Genomic DNA, 23,526 nt, shown 5'->3' with positions numbered 1-23,526 from the left:
GAAAAAGCCTTCTAATAACTGTTCTGCATCCTTCCATCCACACTATTCACTGACAGTTGCTTCATTATAAAATTTAGATTGGATTGTGTTACTTCTAATAGTTTTCCATTATCCACAGGATACGTCCATACTTCTTAGTGCCTGACAGTCTGCTTGCAGCCTGTTATATCCTGGGCATGTTATATCCATTCTTGTTGTGAGCTTTTGCTGAAAAAGGACATGCTCTAACATTCCATCCTGTTGAGCTCTTTAAGAGGCAGCTCCAATGCCCTTGGGTTCTCAGCGTCAGTTATGCTCTCTCAGTCTGTGTTTCCTAAACCTCTCCCTGTTATATTTATTTATTATTATAGCACCTATCATATTGTAATTTTAGTTGATTTAATTAAACTGTTTAGGGTTAGGTATTAATTACATGTTGAACTTGGTTCACCTATACTACCTTCTCCCTCCATGCTTCACCATTCCTGACAAATTTTTAAAATATCATTAAAAAATTTCTTTTAAATATTTATTTATTCATGAGAGAGCGAGAGAGGGTGAGGGGTGCACTGACACAGGCAGAGGGAGAAGCAGGCTCCATGCAGGGAGCCGACGTGGGACTCAATCCAGGGTCTCCAGGACCACGCCCTGGGCTGAATTCTGCGCTAAATCGCTGAGCCACCGGGGCTGTCCAAATATCATTAAAAATTAACTGTGTACCAGGCTTGGTGCTAAGTGTTTACTACATATTTTAGTTTATTTTTTAAGACGGTATTGCAAAGATGGTGTATCTTTTAGATAAGAAGAACCTGAACATTGCCACTGTTTAAGTACATGATGTTAGAGGCAGCTTCTCCAAAATTCATGCTATTTCCATAAAACCCTAGGGTAACGAAAGACACAAATCTATATTAATTTGAACCCCAGTAATTAAAAATTGGTAACAAATCCTAGATGATTCCATTTTAATACTACAAAGTATATTTGCTAATCACAAACTTTTTCTAAAACTTTTACATATGGTAATTTTAAACTTACAGGAAGAAACTTGGTTACCTTGCAGTTGACTATTGAAATAGGAAAAATTGTATAATTTTCCCAAGTATTCCTTTTGTATAAATGAAGACTATTATTTTCAGACTGTTCATTAGTTGGTCTAAATTTGTGAAGTGTCCATTAATTTGAAATTTTTTTTTCTCTCAGGCACATCCATGTTCTTTAAGTTAAGCCTTTTTATTGACTGTTATCAATATACTGATTTCCTTGTTTGAGTTTTCCTTAACAAATAATTTATATTAAAAGGCTAATGATTCTGTAATATCAGACTTTTGGACTCTTGGTTTTAAGTGCTAATAGTATAGCTAGGCTCTATCTGGGGGTGTCCATGGTAAGATGCTGTGTTAAATAATAGCAAGATCTTTGTCATTATGACCCACTGCTCTATCCCTAGTTCTTGAAAAAATAATAGACCATCAATACTTGTAGATGGATAAGTAACAGAATGGGAATGGTGTGTGTGTTAAGGGCTTGGAAAGCACCTGCAGTAGTTAATGGTTTAAGAAATGTATTTGGAGAAAAAGAAGAGTATTATAATTGTTGTAAACCTAAAGATTTAGATCTGTTTAATGCCAGTGTGCCTTTTGAGAAGAAGCAACTAAATTAATTAATTTAAAGGATAAATTCAAAGTCTGTGCTTGCTTGAGAGACAGAGTGTGGAGAATCTGAAGCTCTGGTTTTGTAGGAAACAATCCTGGTGTTAGGTAGGGTGAAACAAGGTCAGGCATCTTCTTTTAGATCTGTATTTGTTGTTAGGATAACATTTGAACATCTGTTGGCAATATTACTTTATTGGACAACCATATAACAGAGTAATAGAGACAATGATATACTTAAAAACCTAAAACTTGGTTTTTATCAGTTGGTATCCCATTAACCATTATATATATATATTATATATATAATTTATTATACAGCGCAAAGGAGAGAATATGAACTGGGGGACTAAGGGGGGAGAGGGAGAAAGAATCTCTAGCAGACTTCCTACAGAGCACAGAGCATAGTGCAGAGCCTGACAAGGAGCTTGAGCCAAAACCAGGAGTTGGAAACTGGAACCTGGATGATAAGTCATCCAGGAGCCTCTTCCTCCCTCCAGTCCCCCATAGACTGTTCTAAATTGTATCTAACTCTACCCTTTCTTCCAGATTCATGAAATGACAAAATAGGCAGGAAACCATTGCTTTGGCCAAATAACTGCCAGAGTGAGAGGAGTTTAATGACCTTAATTAATTAGTTTCTTAGTAATTTTAGAGTTACGATTTATTAGCATAAACAAACTTGAAAAGTAAGGCAAAATAACCAAAGAAGCAGACCTATTCATTGAGTAATGCTAATCTGCTGAGGGTTAATTTGCATCTAAATCCTTAATGTGGTTACTTAATTCTGCACTCAATCTAATGGGAGGGGGGATTAGTCATTAATGTGAGGTGTGAGTCACTTGGAATAAACTTTGCTTTTGTGTCTTGATGGTATGTAGACTGAGTGAAATTTAAATGAACCTGAAGATTTCAGTATGCATTAAGGCAGTACTAGCCTTTTATAAGCTAGTGTAGTAGGTCATTAACTAACTTGAGTGGGCCATGTTCAGCCCTCGCTCCTTTGCTTTACTTTATAATAATTTTTAGGATTACTAAACTCTTCATGAAAATTAGGAAAACTGGTCACAAATGTGTTAGTGACTCAAATTTTTTTAAAGATTTTAAAAAATTTATTTGACTGAGTAAAAGAGCACAAGTAGGGGAGAAATACCCCACCAAGCAGGGAGCCTGATGCAGGGATGCAGGGCTGGATCCCAGGACTCTGGGGTCATGACCTAAGCCAAAGGCAGGCATTCAACCAACTGAGCCATGCAAGCTCCCCATGATTCAAATTTTGTTGAATAACTGAATACGTTAGTAGAAGAATTTAGTCTGTATTAGTCTATAACTTTAAAATTATGCTACTTAACCTAAGGTGGCACTTTTAACAATGGGACAGGGGGAATAGCTGTGATGAAAGAATATACTGTTTATAATTTGAGGGGTGGGGAAGGGCTTTTTAAATCAAGATCCAGAATGCCTTTGCCTTTTTAAAAAAATGCTGATAAATTTAAACACAAGACATATATCAAATTGGTAGAAAATACTTGCAACACGTATAGCAATATGTTAAGGATTCATTAAGAATACGTCAAAACAGTAGGAAAAAAGACAATCTAATAGAAAAAATAAGCAGTAGATATGAACAAGCAGTTATAGAAGAGGAAATTAAAATTGCCAGCTTTGGCTTACAGCTATAAAAGTTAGCTCAAAATGGATCAAATACCTAAACTTAGGAGCTGAAACTATAAAAACTCTAAGAAGGAAACAGGCGAAAATTTCTGTGACATTGGATGTGACACAAAAAGCACAGGCAACGAAGGAAAAAGCTAAAACGGACTTCATCAGTATTAAAAGCTTTTGTGCATCAGAGGGCACTCTAGAGTCAAAAGGCAACCCATACAGTAGGAGGAAGTAAATTGTAAATCCTATATCCAGTAAAGGATTAATATCTAGAATATATGAAATCCTATAACTGAGCAATTAAATGAAACAAGCTAGCTCAAAAATGGGCAAAGGACTTGAATAGACGTGTTCTCCAAGGCCAGCCAGTAAGCACATAAGGCATTCAGCATCAGGGAAAGCAATCAAAACTACAGGGAAAAAACATTTCACACCCATAGGATGATTATTATGAAAACAAACAGCAATGAAAATAAATGTTTTTGAGGATGTGGGAAAAATTAGACCTCTTTTATTTTTATTTTTATTTTTATTTTTTTTAAGACCTCTTGTACATTGCTTCTAGGAATGCAAAATGATGCACCTCCTGTGGAATACAGTTTAGCAGTTCCTCAAAAAATGAAACCTAGAATTACCATAGGATCAAAAACCATTCTGTGCTTGGATATATAACCAGAAGAATTGAAAGCCAGGGAATCAAACCGGTAGTTATACACTGATGTTTGTACCATTGTTATTTAAAATAGCCAAAAGATGGAAATGGTTCAGGTGTCCATCAGCTGTTACAGGTTTTTTTTTAAAAAAAAAAAATTAGCTAGACATACAGCCTTAAAAAGGAAGGAAATTCTGACGCATGCTGCTTTGACATAGATGAAATTGAAGACCTTATGCTGAAAGGAGGTAGAATAGTGGCTACTAAGGAGTGGGATGATGAGCCCTTGTTTAATTGGTGACAGAATTTCTGTTTGGAGAGATGAAAAGGTGTTGGAGATGGATAGTGCTATGTGATGTTTGCACAACAGTTTGTAAATACTTAATGGCCCTGAGTTGTAAACCTAGAAGTGGTTAAAGTGGTAAGTTTTATGTTATATGTATTTTAGCAGGCTAAAAAATTTCAAGAGAAAGATTATCACTGCATATTGGAAATTAAGATTAAAATAAGATTTTTCACCTTTAAGATTAGTGACAGTTAACGGCTGGATGTGGGGAAGCACAATTGGTGGGAATGTGTATGTCGGTTATTAGAGGAATCCCTTTAATAAAATCTGTTAAAAGTTTCAAAATACGGGGATGCTTGGGTGGCTCATGGTTAGGCACCTGCTTCGGCTCAGATCATGACCCCGGGATCTGGGATCGAGTCCCACATCAGGCTCCCTGCGAGGAGCCTGCTTCTCCCTCTGCCTATGTCTCTGCCTCTCTTTCTGTGTCTCTCATGAATAAATTTCAGAGTATGTTTATCCTTTACATGTATTAGCATAAAGATTTCCTCAGTTGAATAAAAAAGCAAGGTGCAAAAATATATCTTAATATATTTTACATCACCATATTTCTGTACCTTTGTAAAATGCATAGAAAAGGTTCTGGGTGGATATGTGATTTAACATATTCATGAATTATCAAATTAAAAATAAGTGAAAATCACAGATTATATACCAGGGTACTGCCACCTAGGTACTTTATTATTATATTTTTTTCCTACTACTTTTGAATACTTTGTTTCCTTTGTAACTTCCCCATGTTGTAGTCTCCAGTGTAACACCATTACTACAAAACAGAACAAAACTAACTGCCCTTCTTGCAACAGTAGTTTGAGCTTTGTTCACATGTTCCCCTGAATATTATTACAGCAACTCTCCAAGCATCAGAGGAAATTAATGATTAGAAATGCAGTATGGTACCTTTTACCCTTTTTAAATGCAGTGTCTTTAGATCTTATTGTAGATCTAGAAGGAATTATTTGGCGTGCCAGAAAAATGTAGGTCAAAAATAGATTTTGACTTTGGTTTATGCTCTTGGATATTTTGGATGGGGGCCTAGATTTAGAAGAGGTGAATATTAACTTTAAACCATAAAAGAATTAGGGTATAGTAACAGATTTTTAGGTGACTCTGAAGTTTAGTCTTTAGTAGATTATGCCCCCTACTGGTAAGCATTGGAAATGTAAGTGAATAATTCACACAAGTATACGGGGAAAGAAAAATTTTGTCAAAGCATATGTATCAAAAATGAGAGGATAAAATTTTAAAGCTTATAGTAAAGAGTTGGTTAGAGATCTGTAAGTCTTAGAAATAATCAGATGGGAAAGTGACTTAGTTTAAGTTTAAAATAGGTGTGTAAGAGATTGAAGAAAATGCTCAAAGGAACCTAGATTTGCTTGGGGAGAGTTTACATTTAAGGCATGAGACTGGAGGATGATACTCTTTAAAAGTGGAAGAGCCTATAGAAAAGGCTTTGTAAAGCAAAAACTGTTCTTTTACCTACATTTAGTTCTTGGTCTTTATTTTTTATTTTTTATTTTTTGGTCTTTATTTTGAAAGACCCAAGTTTTTATTTGTTTAGTTTGATAAAAATATATATTTGATGACATTACTGTTTATTCCAAATAGTTCCGTTTCCTCTCTGTGTTTTTTAAAAAGAAAGGATGAGTATTTTATAGGGTTATTTAAAATAAGCTTAAATAAGTTAAATTTATCTCTAAGACTACATATAGTTCCTTACTTTTATGAAAGTAGCATAAGACTGTAATTGTCAGTTATTTAGGATGGAGATCTTAGACTTTCCTCCGTATTATCATAAATTCTATACTTAGAGATTAGAGGGAGAATACATGTACGTGGACCTGGGCCTTTACTGCAGGATCTCGTACCAGGGCTATAGAGAGAAATACAACAAAATCCCCCTACTGAAGTTGTTCAAGTTCTGCAAGAAGGGAAAGACAATAAACTATGTAATAGAAGATACTGGGTAACGTTAATAGATCTCTTTTAGGGCATTCAAAACACAGGAGAGGTACCCAACCAATACCTTTCTTTAGTAATATTTTAAGACTACCTTACAGAGTAGCACTTTATGTTTATATTATTAAACTCAGTACATTGTTCTCAGTTATATATATAGATTGAGGAAAGTAATATGTAAAATGTTTAACATGTAACATGTTTTGGAAGGGCATTTGTATGGATGTGTCTTTATAGGGAGACAAGGTGAGTGGAGCTATTATTAAAATAGTGTGGAAATACTTATATATGTAAAGAGTCTAAAAAACCAAAACCAAGTGTATAGATACAGAGCACACAGCTTGGTGGTTGCTGGGACGAAATAAGTGAAGGAAGTCAGAAGATACAAACTTCCAGTTATAAAGCAATGGGGACATAATGTGCATAATAATGTTGCATATTTCAACTAAGTCTTGAAAGTTCTCATAGCAAGAAAAATAATTTTGTAACTGGAGATCATTTTGCAGTATATACAGATAAGAATGTTGAACACCTGACACTACTAGAATGTTGTATGTCTGTTATACCTCAATGGAAAAATAGGAGACCTACCTGGGAAAAATGATTTAGCTTTTCTGTCTTGCATCTTATCCTTAATTCCACTCACTCCTGTACCTTTGTGCTATGCTGCTTTGTTTTGGTTTTGTTTCCTTTGGTTTTTAAGGTGAAAAGCAACCTTGAAAGCTCTAACCTGTTTTTTCAGAATCAACTAGGGTGTCAGAATCATCTATAGAATTCTTACAACTTCAACATATGCCTGGGCCTCCCCAGGTTCATTAGAGTGGAGCCCAGGTATCTGTTTTGTTTTGTTTTGTTTTTAGCTTTATAGATAATTCTGATAAGCTTTCTGCTGAAGACAGATACTCAAACCTTTTTATAGAAAAATTCTGGCCTTTAAATAAAGATGTTGCCTGTTCAAGGGTCTCCTAGATATTAAGCAGGATCACCTGGTTTCCATACTACTCTTCAGTGATCTTCTTTGACAGAACTTCAAAAGAAATTTATCTTAGAGTAAACAAACTTACTAAAACTAAGAGTTAAGGATAATTAGTTTTTGTTTATTTCTTTATGGTAATATGTAAAGTTTTCTCTTCTGGGGTGTTTCCTTTTTTTGGATTAAAGGGCAGCACTCAAGAGTTTTTTAAGCTGTGCTTATTTTAAAAATGTGTGGATAGATTTAGCAGCATCAGAATACGTTAAAAAACAGAAGAAAGCCACAATAAAAGTAACAAAAGAGTAAGGATCATTTCAGAGGTATGTAAGCACTAATTTGATGGTTCATGCAGAAAGTAAAAATGCAGAACTTGTTTTCATTTTAAACATTAATCAGGAATGCCCCTAAGCTGTATATCCCCTAAGCTGACCCTTAAGGAGTATGATCTGGAGAAAACTGTCATCATAAAATGTAAGAACTGACAGGTTTTCAAAGGGGAAATTTTATTTCTTTCAAGTTTCTGTATACTTGTATATGAATCCAGAGCAACAAAATTGAACATGATAGGCAATCTGCTAAATTGAATAACCCTCTTTAAAATGTGTGCCTTACAAAAATTCAGATGTTACACTTTTGTCAGTTTTGATCATAGTTGATCAACATAGCCATGAAATATATTTTAAAGCAGCTGTGAAGTCCATACTTCAGAGAGCTATTACCCCTAATTCTTTTGACTATTATGGTAGTGGTATAAAAAGGCTGATCAAGGAGTCCTTTTTCATAAGTTTACTAGTAATTCCCAGCTTCTGTGGGGACATGAAGATTAATAAATGTTTAGTTCTTAGAATTGGAAATGAGGATTTGCAGTTATTAGGTAGCAGTGTAATATTCAGATGCAGTATTCCTGCAACTTTTATACATCATATAATAGTCTTAATTTGGGATATGTATGTGTGTGTGTGTGTGTGTGTGTATATATAAACTTGAAAATCTTCAAGAAATAGGTGTGTATGGAAAATTAAAGATTTTTAGCAAATCTTCATATTTAGGCCAGTATTGTAAGCATATGCATGAACATCTTGATTAGTTGTTTTAATATTTTTATCCAGAGGTCCTCTGTTCCTCTTTTTTTCTTTCATTAAAGTTACTATATTAGTAATATTCCATGGTATGAAAGTACAGTGTTCATCTTTCTGTTGGTGAACATTTAGTTTGTTTCTAGTTTTGTGCTAAAATAGAAACAAGCATTGTATTATTATAAAAATTATAAAGCTGTTCCGGTTTCTTCTGGGAAATGTCTTTATTTCATCTTTTGTTCATTTTTCTTTTGTGTAGTTTGTCTTTTCTGATTATAGGAGTTCCTTAGAGTACTTATCTGTGCTTTGAATGTAATTGGTTTGCTTTTTGTAGTTTTCTGCATCTAGATGTCAAAGATACCTTCTTGTTTTCATCTTCTAGTTCTAAAGACACATAACAGAAGTTTAATCGACCTGATACTGGTTTTCTTTCAATTGTGAGTTTTTATACTGGCAAGACACATTTCACTAGCTGTGTTCTTTTTTTCATGAATTTCATGGCTATACTAGCCCTTACCTTTTTCAAATAAGTTAATAGAATCAACTTGTCAAATACTGCCAAAAATGCTATTGGAGTTTTGATTGCGATTGCATTGATTCTGTATACATAATTTGCAATGATAGCTTTCAGATAATGACCATTTTCCATGCATGTTTTATCTTTTTTTTGTTTGTTTATTTAAAATACTGAATATAGGTATTGTGGATGGGGTTGCTATTAAAAAAGCATCATTTCTAGTGCTAATAAGTTTTAAATGTGACAAATAGATTATTTATAGAAGGAAAGTATGTAATCTGGAAACTCAATTGTTAAGTATGAAAGTTCAAAGTTGGAGTCTCATTCTTCTGATCTGTAGCCTGTATTGGAGGTGCTCGCCATGGTGTTAAATCCTGATTTGTTTTCAGGTCATTGTCATGTTTTGGAGGGCTGTTACTGTGGTCATAAACATTTTCACCTTAAGTCAAGTCCAGGAGAATTGTATCGTACCTTTATCTTAATAGAAGCTTATTTGAACGTGTAGTTAATACATAACTGTGTTTGAAACAGCATTACCAGTAAACAGAACATGAGACTTTTAGTATCAGACATGAATATAGCAGAATCACTGCCTTACCAAGTTTTGTGATTTCAAGCAAGTTACATAATCTTTCTTGTTTAGTTTTCTCACCTGTGAAATCAGGATATAAAAATACTTAACCCTATTATTCTAAGTAGGTAGATCTTTATTGAGCCCCCTCCTTGTGTCACCTTGGGAAGATGGAATGAAATTACTTGAGTTGGGTGTTTGGCACATGAAAGTTGCTCTTTCGATGTTGGTTCTAGTTTTCTCCAAGTAGTTTTTTTTCAGCCTTGTTATCTCCTTTTTACTTAGAGTCTACACCAGGAGACAAATCTGTATCACATTCTTGCACAACTCCTTCCACATCTTCTGCCTCTGGACTGAATCCCACATCTGCACCTCCAACATCTGCGTCAGCAATCCCTGTTTCTCCTGTTCCACAGTCACCGATACCTCCATTACTTCAGGACCCCAACCTTCTCAGACAGCTGCTTCCTGCTTTGCAAGCCACGCTGCAACTTAATAATTCTAATGTGGACATATCCAAAATAAATGAAGGTAAATTGATAACAGTTTTATTATTATTATTTGCTTCGTGCAGAATTCTGTTGTTAGTAAATTCCCCAATTTAGGAGTGGTCTTTTGTTTCATTTTGAAATTCACATTTGAGCGTCATTCTTTGAAATTCATATCGTAACCTCATGGTTGAAAGCCTTTGGTATTGTAATTGAGTTAGTAGTACTTGGATTTTTCCTGTATATTTTTCTTTTTTTTTCTCTGTATATTTTTCAAGATTTGCTGTGTACGGTATTTACCGGAGATAAAGCTATTCTGTCTGCTTAATGTGTATAGTAAATCTTTTTTTTTTTTTTAATTAAAGAGCATTTCTAAAAACTGATATAAAAACACTTAAATTCTGGCATATTGTTAATTCCAACTTTGCTTTTCAGTATGCTATTTAGGTAGCAACCTCAAAGAAGTCTGAATAAAAGTGGATGTAGTTTTAATTGACAAGCTATTCAAATTCAAACAGTCTTAAGAGCATTTTAAAATTTTCTGTTTAGAATAGTCCATTTCAGCTTGTGTACATTGTTACATAATATATTTAACAGTAGTGCTGAATGGTTAAGTTCTTCCTTTATCTTAAAAATGGAGCTCTTTCACGTTAGTTGGTCAATAATTTTGTTCTTACTGTACTTTCCTGCATTTTGATTTTATTCTCTTAAGATAACTGTGCCATTCTATTTGATAGGTACATGTTTTACTAGGGAAAGTAGGACTTTAAGCAGTTTGAAGAGATGATAGCATAAGAAAATGTCAATAATAAAGGATCTTGGGCTTCGAAAATAAATGATGTTCCTAAATTACCTAGCTTCTTTTAATGTCTGTTCCTTAAAAGATTGTTGGAGTGGGTATTAATGTAGGGTTTTATTTTATTCTATTTTTAAATATTTTATTTATTCATGAGAGGCACAGAGAGAAAGAGAGGCAGAGACACAGGCAAATGGAGAAGCAGGCTCCATGCAGGGAGCCTTACATGGGACTTGATCCCGGGTCTCCAGGATCATGCCCTGGGCTGAAGGCAGGCACTAAACCGCTGAGCCACCTGGACTGCCGTAATGTAGGGTTTTAATGGTCACCTTGTTTAGTAAAGCATTCACATGAAATAACTACCCTTTATCTTTTTAATTTCAGGTAACCTACAAAAGCCCTTTAGCTATTGATGAATAGATTTCTGGTATAATCAGAATTTCCAGGGAACACTCTTTACTGTTTTTAAAAAGTCTCCGGAGTTTCTTAAATTGAACACAAATTTTAATGCAAAGGAAAACTGTTTTCCTTTACAAAAAAACCATTAAATTTCTTCTACCTCTGATCATTTCCTATCTCTGAACCCATTTTATTACTATCTTACAGATTTTTATTTTGAGAGTTCTAGTTTGAAACACTGAAGTTTCTTTGGGTTTTTTTTAGTTTTCAAGTTGTTACTAATACCATACTGTGCCACTATGTTTTTATTTTAATTTAAGATATGTGTTTAGTTCTTACAGCAGCTGTGACACAAGCCTCATTGCAGTCTATAATTCATAAGTTTCTTACTGCTGGACCATCTGCTTTCAACATAACTTCTTTGATTTCTCAAGCTGCTCAGCTCTCTACACAAGGTATTCATTTTCTTAGGTATTATGAGAATTGTATATTAATTTGGAGCAGGGGGTTCATGGTAAAACTTTTTTTGGTTTCTGAAGAGACTAGCTATAACAATTTGATGTTTTTTTGTTTTACAATTTTGTTTTTAATTTTATTTATTTATTTATTTGAGAGAATGTACATGGGGGCGGGGAGAAACAGACTTTCTGCTGAGCAGGGAGCCCAATGTGGGGCTCAGTCCTGGGACCCTGAGACTATGACCTGAGCAGAAGGCAGATGCCCAACCTATTGAGCCACTCAAACACCCCTGATGTATGATGATTTTTTTTTTCTAACACTAGTATATACAGTATTTTTTTTTTCCAGATGAGGCAAACATGACATTTATCTTGCAGTATTGCCATTAAATCTGTAATACATATTTAATTCAGACTTTTAAGTTGTCAATGTACTCTAAAGCTGAGTGTAAACTGATAGGTCCTCAATTTTTATGAAACATTGAATATATTTTAAGTGTTGGTTTGGTTCACATTTGATGTTTAATGATTTTTGACTGACCACAGGATACAGAAATGCTCAAGTCCTGTCTTAAATTACCTATTTCTCTTCTCCATGAAACATCCAATGGAAAGAGGCATATATAGGAACAAAGAAGAAATGAATGGGTCACTTTGACTTGTCCCCCTGCCCCAATTCTGAAAACTAATAAACTGAGCAGAAACACTTATTCTGAAACTGAAATATAATAGTGCAAAGACTTAACCCTCTGGTTATCCTCATGAGGCAGGAGATAAAAGGGATATAACCAGGCCTAAATATAGAATAAGAAAGAACAAATAAGAATGGTGAGGATGCCTTCCATGTGAGAATAGTTCAGGCTTACCTTCTTGCTTCAGCCTAAAAAAAATAGGTTGGAGGAGGCATACATTGGACGTGCTTCTCTAATTCACAGCTCGTTTAGTCCGTGACTCCAGTGAGTATTTCAGATTCTGACTTTAATCAGTTAAGTGTTCTCTCTGGTGTTCAGGGGGCATGTAGAGGGATGGAAAGACCTCTACATATATATTACGGAAGTTTTGGTTTATTTGGAATTAATTGCTTTACTTTTTCACAGCTCAGCCATCTAATCAGTCTCCAATGTCTTTAACTTCTGATGCATCATCCCCAAGATCGTATGTGTCTCCAAGAATAAGCACACCTCAGACTAACACAGTCCCTATCAAACCTTTGATTAGTACTCCTCCTGTTTCATCACAGCCAAAGGTATGTTGCTTTTGAGGGAAATTTGGAAAAGAAAGCACAAAAGCACTCACTTTTGAAAAAACAAGTTTAATGTTTTAGACTCTCTATTGTAGGAAAAGCCCTCTTTGAGAACATGTAGTAGTGGTGGAGTGAATGATGGGTCAGCTTAGATGCAGGTTAGTCTCAGTAAATTGAGGACTCTAAGAGGGAGTTGCATCTATGCTACTTTTAAACATTTTTTTTAATTAAAAATTATATTTATTTATTTACAGAGAGGGCATGGGGGGGCAGAGGGAGAAGCAGACCCCTTGCTGAGCCGGGAGCCCACCGGGGGCTTGATCCTAGTACCGGGAAGTCAGACACATAACTGACTGAGCCACCTAGGCACCCCCATCATATGTGTTACCTTTATACGCTGATTGTTTTCTCTTACTGGCTGAGATTTGTGACCTGGAGGAAGAGTGGGATAAAGAAGGATAAAATAATTGTCTTAATATTTGTAGAGTTTTTTAACTTTTTAAAAGATATAACCTGTTTTCCAGTGACTTTCCTCCCATACTTTTATTTTAGAAATGAATCCATTTCTGTGCTAAGAACTTAATAGTATTATATTTAACTTCACATCATGAGAATCAACTACTATTTGCTTCATTTAATAGATAAGAGAATTTAGCCTTCAGTTAAATCTAGTTTTTGTGGTGGAATCAGAATTTAAGGCCTAGGTCTTTCTGAACACAGAATCCATTTTACTAACCTTATACTACCTGTGTTTCTCCAAGCAAAATTTTGCATGAATGGCTCCTCAGAGACAGTTAAAAAATTGCTGGTCTGTTCTTACTGGATTATAAACCAGACCTTAACAACACTGCCTTCAGATTTTATACTATATCATTTGAGTCTTGCCCAAAATTTTTCTTTCTTTTTTTTTTTTTTTAAGATTTTATTTATTCGTTCGAGACACAGAGAAAGGCAGAAACATGGGCAGAGGGACAAGCAGGCTCCATGCAGGGAGCCCGATGTGGGACTTGATCCCAGTACTCTGGGATCACACCCTGGGTGGAAGGCAGACGCTCACCTGCTGAGCTACCCAGGTATCCCTTACCCAAAATTTCTTAAGCAAATCTTAGTCATACTCATTCTTTGCTTTGTAGTCCTATTACCAGCAAAACATTAAAAGATTTGGAAGTTGGTATATGCACAAATTACAGTTTTTTTTCTTAATGGTAAATTTAAGAAATTCAAGTAGGCTATTTCAATCCTTTATGCTGAAGATTTTTTTTTTTAAGAAGGAACTTTTTTTTTTTTTTAAGATTTTATTTATTTATTCATGAGAGAGAGAGAGAGAGGCACACAGAGAGAGAAGCAGGATCCATGTAGGGAGCCCAACGTGGGACTCGATCCTGGGACTCCAGAACCAGGCCCTGGGCCAAAGGCAGGGGCCAAACCGCTAAGCCACCCAGGGATCCCCTGAAGATTTTTTTTTTTTTTTTAAGATTTTATTTTTAAGCAATCTCTACGCTTATTGTGGGGCTCGAACTCACAACCCAGAGATCCAGGAGTCGAATGCTCTATCTACTAAGCCAACCAGGGGTCTTGCCAAAATTTTATATTGAAATAAAGTTAAGGCTTAAAGCTTTAGGCTTTTTCACAGAAGCCTAAAAATAAAAATGCATTGAAACATAACTTGAAATTGATGGTAGGACAGCTTTTAGGTCTTCCTTAGCTTATCTCTTCCCTATTTAAGTCATTATCTAAACTCATTTTAGGGTCTGGATTGATACATTTAACTCAAAATTTAAAAAGAAATTAGTCTATTCTGCAATTTCATACTGTTTGCACTTTGTGAGAGAAGGAAAAATGTTTCAACAAAGGAGATCTTAGAGCTTAAAACTTGTCAGGGTGTAGTATCTTAGGAGTACAATAAATAATGACTAAAAGTGATTGTAAAGTTTTACAATCAGTTATAAGATTAGCATTTCAAATCCCTTATGCATATGGGCATCAAATTTTTTTTTAAGTGGGAATTCAGTATTAAGTAGACCTTATAAAAATGCTTATAAAAATGATTTTTATGTAGCCAGGCTATCCAGATTTGTTTGGGGAATATTAAAAAAAAAAAAAAAGGAAGAAAGAAAAAAACAAAACTATTATTGGAGGATGTGACTTAATCACAAATGGCTCTCTGCCTTCGTGCCTTAATTCCGGGCTTGTGTTTAAAAGTACTTGTTTTCTTTTTCTGTGGCATGTAAGTATGTGTGGTGTACGTATCCTCACTGACAATCATGGTCCTCTTGTTCACCTCTGTAGGGTAACATGTCTTTGAAGACCACTCCAGTGTTGACTCATTCACTGGTAGACCAATCTATACACTCTGCATATGTGGTTTAAATATGAGCAGCTGTATTTGTATGATACAGTAACATTAATTTTTACTGATACAAAAATAACTGAATCAGAGGAGCTATCTTAGTGTATTGGAAAGAAAACTGGGCTCAACATTAGAGAACTGGTTTGTGTTCTTCTGCTTTACAAAAGTAATCTTAAAGTCTTCTGGGCCATTTTATGAAGAAATTCTATGTTAGCCTCAAAATGAACGTGGCTCTTCTAACTACGTGAACTTTGGGAACTTAATCTGACTGCAGTTCTTGAAGTCTCTAGATTTTTCAGAGTTTAAGACTATCCAACTAGATTTGGAGGGGTGTGTGGATTTGGGGACCTGGATGACCATGATTTACACAATTAAATATGTCTATATCACTAATAATTATGAAACCATTAGGGGACAGCTCATGTTATCTTAAAAATTACTGAAGAATAGAAATAAGAGACTTCACGTTGATAGTACTTTTGGTTTTATGTACTTTCCATGGTATTTATGTATATAATAGAAGCCTGTCTCACCAGATTTTGACATTTCAGGTTAGTACTCCAGTAGTTAAGCAAGGACCGGTTTCACAATCGGCCACACAGCAGCCTGTAACTGCTGACAAACAGCAAGGTCATGAACCTGTCTCTCCTCGAAGTCTTCAGCGCTCAAAGTAAGTTCATGTGTGTTGAAACATTTTTTCCTTAATGTTGCATGCTGCATTGTTTGAATATTATAAAAATATATGTATAATAGAACTTGATCTTGTAAGAATCCATGGTTAGCCTAAGTTTTATGTATTATAAGATTTACAAAGGCAAATCTTACTCCCAAGTAGGTTGTTGTCTCTAGTAATGAAGCCAGCTTATTTTTTGAAGAAAGTCATTCTTCAGATTTCACTTAATAGAATATGATAGGAGTAACAATATATCATACTTGTACAAAGAGGGCACCTGATTTTATAATACTTGACTTGTTGGAAATGACATCATTTTTTAACCTCCTCATAGCAGTTTTAGATATGAGTGTATTGCTGAAGCCAAAAATGGGAAATACTATTTCTCAACTGGTATGTGTCAGGTTTTCCTAAGAGCTTCAATTCTGACCCCTGTGTGGAGTGCTTGTCAGATAGGGCTGTATTGTGTTACATGTTTCTTTGTTAATTAACAAATACAACTTTAAATGATTTTCATTTGATTGATTTTCCTATTTTGATTTCTTGCTATGAGGTAGCAAAATAATTCAACTGTTGTTTTTATTGTTGTTTTCTAAACAAGCATTTCAGAACTTTTACATCCAAATGAGAGTTGTTCCCTTCAAAATAATCACCTTGGGAAGCTGTCTACTTACTCCAGCAATGTTGCCATTGCTCAGAACATTTTTGGGAAATACTTCTTTTAAATTGTCTTTAGAGGCTGCAGTATTATTTTAAATATCCTCAGTGATGAAAACTCTTCATCCTTTGGGAGATTTAGTTTTTGGAAATAACTGAAATTCATTCAGAGCCAAGTCTGGTGAAGCAGGTAGGAAATCAACTTGGGTGATTAAAGTTTTGGTTCTTACCACCATATCCCCAAACCCTAGTCAAACCATACAGTTTTAAAAGAAGATAACTTATCTCAGAGTGTTATTTTGGGTCTTATTTTGCCACTAAACTCATTTGTTGCTGTCCAATAAAATGCCTGTATTTTGCTTCACATTATCTACCCTCTGATTCAATATTTTGTTCTAGCACTAAAGAAAGGCAATAGATTTTTTCCCCCTCTTTATCTACATGTACTTAAGATGCAATACTCAGTTGTGCCTTATATCTACAACTGTTAAAATATGACCATTTCTTAGTTACATTCTGAGTAGTGTTTCTGGTATACAAAATCACAGGTTCTGCTGTCAAATTTGAAGAGCACTATTAGTTTAAATTTAACTGACATTAGTGTTCTTAGAAGGGCCCTTTTTCCTCCCAAAAGTGTGTTTGAGGAGTACATGATATAACTACACTTTGGATTTTAAATTCTATGTATTTGATGTTAAAATAACGGATTTTTCTTAGGAATTTGGATATCTTTAATTTAATAGAAGATATTGACAATTTTTAGGATATCTCCTTTTTAAAATATACTATACATTCTTTTTTCTCTTCCAGTAGCCAGAGAAGTCCATCACCTGGTCCAAATCATACTTCTAGTAGTAATGCATCAAACGCAACAGTTGTACCACAGAATTCATCTGCCCGACCTACATGTTCATTAACACCTACGCTAGCAGCACACTTCAATGAAAATCTCATAAAACATGTTCAAGGATGGCCTGCAGATCATGCAGAGAAGCAAGTATGTTACATGATTCATAGCAGATGTTTTACCTTTGGATGAATGACAAAATATAATTTCTTCTAGAAAATCTAATCTAGATCACTGAATTTAAACTACATTTAAAGTAATGTCTAATTAGATTGTCTATAGTCAGTGCATTAAATATTTGGTAAGCACTTATTTTAGGGCATTTATGAGATAACTTTTTATGGTTTCACATAAAATATTTTAATATACTCAACATTTAGCACTGTGCTGAGTGCTCTATTTTCTCCACTTCTCAAAACTGTTAAGCAGTGCAGATGAGTTCTCCCATTTTACCATTGAAGAACCTTAAGACCAAATAAATTATTTACCAAGGTCACCCAGTTAGAATAGTTATGAGGCTTAAAGCCAGGATGCTTTTTCTACTCAGCCAGCTGCTCTGATAGTTTTAGAACTTGTTCATACCACTACTCTTCTATCTCTCCACTAGACTAGCAAGTAGAAGTTAGAAAACAGTTTTGCTTTGGAATGAGGGACCTTTGGACATTCCAATTAACTGCCATTGGCTTCTCCCTTTTAGCAGCTTACTGACTGTCTGAAATTTTCTCTAAGTTCACAGAGGTAATATTGTGTATCTTAATGACATCAGAATACAGTGAAGTCCCTTTTAACATTGTTACACCTGAACTTTACTCTGGCTGACTCAGCATCTTATTAACCACAAATCATGAGCTCTTCTATCCTTAGTGCTATGCAATACTAAAATTGGAAATACTATATCCTCCAGAAGTTGAAGGGGGAAATCTTGGAAAAATACCTTCCTTCCACCATTAGACAGTTTTTAAAGAAAATCCTTTTTCTCCCTTAGATTCACTATCATTTTTGTGGATTTAAAGGCGGATTATTCTGTAATCTTGGTATAAAGTTGTCAGAAATTTAATGTTTTGGGTTTTTTTTTTTTTTGTACGTGATTGTGGCATGTATGTGATCTTTATTTCTTTAATTATAGGCCTCAAGATTGCGAGAAGAAGCCCATAATATGGGAAGTGTTCACATGTCAGAAATTTGTACTGAATTAAAAAATTTAAGATCTTTAGTCCGAGTATGTGAAATTCAAGCAACTTTGCGAGAGCAAAGGTAAGTTTTTCACTGACAAAGTTTTTGTCTTAGTGTATCTTAAATCAGGCTGAGGAATATAAATCAAATTTCACTTCTGAAATTTAAAGTTCTCTTTGATAGAACGTGTTCCATAACACTGTAACTGCATTTTTAAAAAACGATTGATTTAAGAGAGAGAGTGAGGTGGGTGGGGGGGAGCAGAGGCAGAGAATCTTCAAGCAGACTCCCTACTAAATGTGGAGCCTGATAACACGTCTTGACCTCAAGACCCATAATAAGATCATGACCTGAGCCAAAACCAAGAGTTGGGACACCCAACTGACTGAGCCACTCAGGTGCCCCTAGACCAATCCATTTTTAATTTCTTAGTTTTAATTGTAGTTATTCATTTTATCTTTTTTTTTTTAACATTTTTTAAAGATTTTTTATTTATTTTAAAAAAATATTTATTCATGAGAGAGAGCGGCAGAGACAAAGGCAGAGGGAGAAGCAGGCACCATGCAGGGAGCCTGACATGGGACTCGATCCCGGTCTCCAGGATCAGGCCCTGGGCTGAAGGCAGCGTTAAACTGCTGAGCCACCCAGGCTGCCCTCATTATATCTTTTTTTTTTTTTTAATTTTTTTTTTTTTTATTTATTTATGATAGTCACATAGAATATAGAATGAGAGAGAGAGAGAGGCAGAGACACAGGCAGAGGGAGAAGCAGGCTCCATGCACCGGGAGCCCGACGTGGGATTCGATCCCGGGTCTCCAGGATCGCGCCCTGGGCCAAAGGCAGGCGCCAAACCGCTGCAAGATATTTTTGTAGTTAAAGTTTTGTTTGGTTTTTCTGTTTCATTTACATGAACCACACAAGTTCTAATGCCCTTTTTTTTCCCCCCCCAGGATACTATTTTTGAGACAACAAATTAAGGAACTTGAAAAGCTAAAAAATCAGAATTCCTTCATGGTGTGAAGATGTGAATAATTGCACATGGTTTTGCGTACAGGAACTGTAAATCTTATTGCCCAATCTTAACATTTTTGAGCTGCATTTAAGTAGACTTTGGACCGTTAAGCTGGGCAAAGGAAATGACAAGGGGAACGGGGTCTGTGAGAGTCAATTCAGGGGAAAGATACAAGATTGATTTGTAAAACCCTTGAAATGTAGATTTCTTGTAGATGTATTCTTCACCTTGTAAATATGTTTTGTAGAGTGAAGCCATGGGAAGCCATGTGTAACAGAGCTTAGACATCCAAAACTAATCGATGCTGAGGTGGCTAAATACCTAGCCTTTTACATGTAAACCTGTCTGCAAAATTAGCTTTTTTTAAAAAAAAAAAAAATTGGGGGGGTTAATTTATCATTCAGAAATCTTGCATTTTCAAAAATTCAGTGCAAGCGCCAGGCGATCTGTGTCTAAAGGATACGATTTTGAACCATATGGGCAGTGTACAAAATACCATGAAACAACTGTTTCCACACTTGCACCTGATCAAGAGCAGTGCTTCTCCATTTGTTTTGCAGAGAAATGTTTTTCGTTTCCCGTGTGTTCCATTTCCCTCTGAAATCCTTGATCTGATTTTATCCATTTTTTTTAAGGCTCCTCTTTTTCTCCTTTCTTAAGGCACTGTTGCTATGGCACTTTTCTATAACCTTTTCATTCCTGTGTACAGTAGCTTAAAATTGCAGTGATTGAGCATAACCCACTTGTTTGTATAAATTATTGAAATCCATTTGCACCCTGTAAGAATGGACTTAAAAGTACTGCTGGGCATGTGTGCTGAAAGTACATTGATTGCTCAAATAGAAGGAAATGGCCCAATGAACATGGTTGTGGGAGGGGAAAGAGGAAACAAAGCTAGTCAGATGTGAATTGTATCTGTTGTAATAAACATGTTAAAACAAACAAAAATTTGTTATTTTTCTTTTCCTTCGGTCAATGCATATTAGAATTTGAACTACCTGGGGATTCTTTATCAGAACTATTCTTGTTGAATATTTATACTTAATTGAAATAATTCCTTAAGGGAGGTTTTGTTTAAAGCATATTAACAGGAAATTGTGTATAAGATATTTAATGAAATATGAAATTCAACAAGAATGATTAAGTCACTTTCCAAGTGGTTGTCATTTGTTATAAACCCTGGTTTAACCTGTCTTGCTATTAGGACATTTCATTTTGAAGGATGTTTGTGTTGTAGCTAACTGTTCAAGTCTGGTGCTGACTGCTGTTCTTAGCCATCACAAAACGCTAAATTTGTGTAATTGGAGCTTCCTTCTGTTATCTGGAAATGGTGGGAAAGCTCAGCTTTGTATATTGTTTCCTAAAGTATATTAAAATAAAAAAAGAAACTATTGCTACTATAAAATTACTTTGGCTTTTTTTTTCTTTTCTAAAATATTGGTCACATGGCCTTATTAGCACGACACTGCCAGTATGATATCAAATCACAAGGGTTTCTTTATGCAGGAAATTTAATCTTAATTTCAAAATCTTACCCGATTTAGAGACTTCTTTGCTGTTGAGGCAGATGTATTTATGTGCTTTCAGAACTGCCAGCACCAAGGGCTTATTTTGTGATGTTAGACATTAATGTTCTTGCATTTTTGGATGTGAAAATTCCAAAATTGCTCTTGTGCTTTAAGCATATATAAAGTGTAGATGATAATGCTCAGACCTTTCAATAAACTTTAAAAAGTAAACTGTAAGTGATAGTATGAATGAGATTTTCTAAAATACAAAAAATGTTCCAGTGTAATTGAGAGGAATTAAAAATCTTAGACTGGAAACTGTCTTTTTTTTTTTTTAATTGTAACTTGAGCATACTTATAAAATGTAAGAAAGGACAAATGTCAAATTATATCATCATGAAATGTTCATACCTGTAAGATTGTTAACATTTACTGGGCTTGATTAGTGCATGTAAATGAAACTCCAAAGAGCAATGTTAAGCTAGAACTCTCACTGGTGGAGTCCTGTATCTTTCCTGGAAAGAAGTGAGCAATTTGTGATGTAGTAGGCAAATGTTTCCTGATCAGATGGCAACTTGACTTGTGATTTAAGGTAAATTTGAGTTTTATTTGCTAATAGTCTATTGGCCTATGTCACCTTATTCTTTTGCTTTAAAAAATGTTTATGTCCCTAAATGAATTGCTCACATATATATATAGGAGAAGATGCCTAATATGAAATTTCTTGGTGAATTTTTAAAATTAAAATTTTTGTGGAAATATTTTTACAATATTTGATTCACTTATTCTGTAGTAAATTATTTTAAGTATTGCACTTTAACACATTGTGTCCAGCTACTAACCTTGATAACCAGGGAATGCTTATTAAAATAGGCATAATATCTAAGAATATTCTTTATATAGTTGGCCTGTTGCCATGGCTTTGGACATGTATCTCATTTTGATTCTCACCTTGGTTCACATGATATGGAAATAGAAATACAAAGAGCCCCCAGGAAACGTCAGGGTTTTTAAGAGGACATTAGGAGTCTTATATTCAAACCTTAAAAACTGATACCTGTAATAAAATGTATTTTTTTAAGGTGGGTCTGTTAGTCTTTCCTCTTAAGAACCAGCTTTCCTACCCTTTTTTGGTTTTCTGTTTAATTAGTTTGACTAACTTAATTTCAAAACTTGGACCAGAACAGATTTTAAGCACACGGAAAACTCCATGATTCAACGCTTCTAATAGCCCAGATGAATGGTTTTATCTTAGTTTTATATTTGACACCTATAAAACCTTGGAAAGGAGGTGCTTAAAACTTTGCAAAGATGAATTGTTACCCCATTTCAAACAATCTATTGTTTAAACATAACTAGCTGTAAGGGAGTATTTCAAAGGGAGGGGTGTCATAAAATAATTTACTCTGCAAACCAGAACTATTGTAGTTCAGAATTTAAAGCTACTGTATTTAGATAAGGGGTTTGAATATACGGATTTCTTTTCAATACCTGTAAATATGGCTATATTCTTGTATTTGTACTGGAGTGTACAAAATGACACTTAAAGTAATAAATATGTTTTGACTATATTGTGCAGTTATTTCAGAACAGTCTTTGGAAGTCTTGGAATGCATAATTTGCATTTGAGTAAAAAAAATACCAAATTACAGCTAAAATTAGTGTTTCAGTAGTTTCCATTCAATTTCTTTGCACTATTTCAACGAAAATTTTGGCTTAAAGATCTTTTAAGATCTGTAGATTCTCCTGCCTCTGAATTTTGGGAGTGCCCTCAAGTGCAGTCTGCCTAGGTGATCTCATCCAGGCCCTTGGCTATTAGAATCCTACTCTTAGGTCCGTTTCATCCAAATTGTCTTCAGTATTGAGTTCTTTCTTGAGCTCTGAACAGCAGTCAGATACTTAACATGGGAAGTTCTCTTAAAAAAAAAAAAAAAAGTGCTTCAGACTTTCTCTGGGTGTGTCCCCATTTTCAGTAATTGATAAGTGTCATTCCCCATTGCTTGAGACCTAAACAAGAGGCATCCTTTCTCTAACACCCTGTATGTAATCCATTATCAAGAACCAGAAACTCTACAAAATGTATTTTGGATCTGCGAGCTCACTATCTCCGTGTTTACTACTCTATTCCAATCCACAATCCTCTGTGAACCAGACCACTGCCACAACCTCCTACCTAACCTTTGTCTTGGCTTCAGTCACCACCACTACACATACCCGGTCCTTTGATACCAGAGTGAAATCAAAAGCATGTCATTCTGTTCATAATCTTAAACTCCGTGATTTCACATAACAAAATCAAAAGCTCTTACTGTGGTTTGTGTTCAAGTCCATGAATACTGTATCACAATCTTGTCCACTAGTTCTCCATCACCTCAGGGTTTTTGTATTTTCTGTCTGGAAAGCTCTGGTTTTAGAGACTTGGCAGGTAGCTGCCCAGTCTTCTCAAAGAAACCTGTTCCTGGCCTTGCTTCTAAAAGAAGACCATCACTGTTCTTCACTCTTTTTCTTCAATAGAACAGTGTGATACATAGT

At 35.0% G+C, this 23,526-nt stretch overlaps 1 protein-coding gene across 7 annotated transcripts in view; it reads left to right on the top strand.

Annotated features, from left to right (window-relative positions):
* WAC (WW domain containing adaptor with coiled-coil) overlaps nucleotides 1-20,891 on the top strand; it is an 82,350-nt gene extending 61,459 nt beyond the window's left edge. For 6 of the 7 annotated variants that reach the window (XM_055334511.1, XM_055334514.1, XM_055334513.1 and 3 more), the window contains 7 exons: nucleotides 9,676-9,921; nucleotides 11,406-11,528; nucleotides 12,629-12,777; nucleotides 15,676-15,794; nucleotides 17,265-17,451; nucleotides 18,428-18,555; nucleotides 19,425-20,891. In XM_055334511.1, coding sequence (XP_055190486.1) covers nucleotides 9,676-9,921; nucleotides 11,406-11,528; nucleotides 12,629-12,777; nucleotides 15,676-15,794; nucleotides 17,265-17,451; nucleotides 18,428-18,555; nucleotides 19,425-19,494 — 1,022 coding nt within the window. In that variant the 3' untranslated portion in view covers nucleotides 19,495-20,891. The remainder of the gene's footprint in view (nucleotides 1-9,675; nucleotides 9,922-11,405; nucleotides 11,529-12,628; nucleotides 12,778-15,675; nucleotides 15,795-17,264; nucleotides 17,452-18,427; nucleotides 18,556-19,424) is intronic. The other variant, XM_055334509.1, reaches the window with a different exon arrangement.
* Nucleotides 20,892-23,526: the final 2,635 nt, after the last annotated feature.

Source organism: Nyctereutes procyonoides, unplaced genomic scaffold (genome assembly GCF_905146905.1).
Source record: "Nyctereutes procyonoides isolate TBG_1078 unplaced genomic scaffold, NYPRO_anot_genome, whole genome shotgun sequence".
In the NCBI taxonomy this organism is placed as follows: domain Eukaryota; kingdom Metazoa; phylum Chordata; class Mammalia; order Carnivora; family Canidae; genus Nyctereutes; species Nyctereutes procyonoides.
This window is presented reverse-complemented; position numbering and strand designations above follow the sequence as displayed.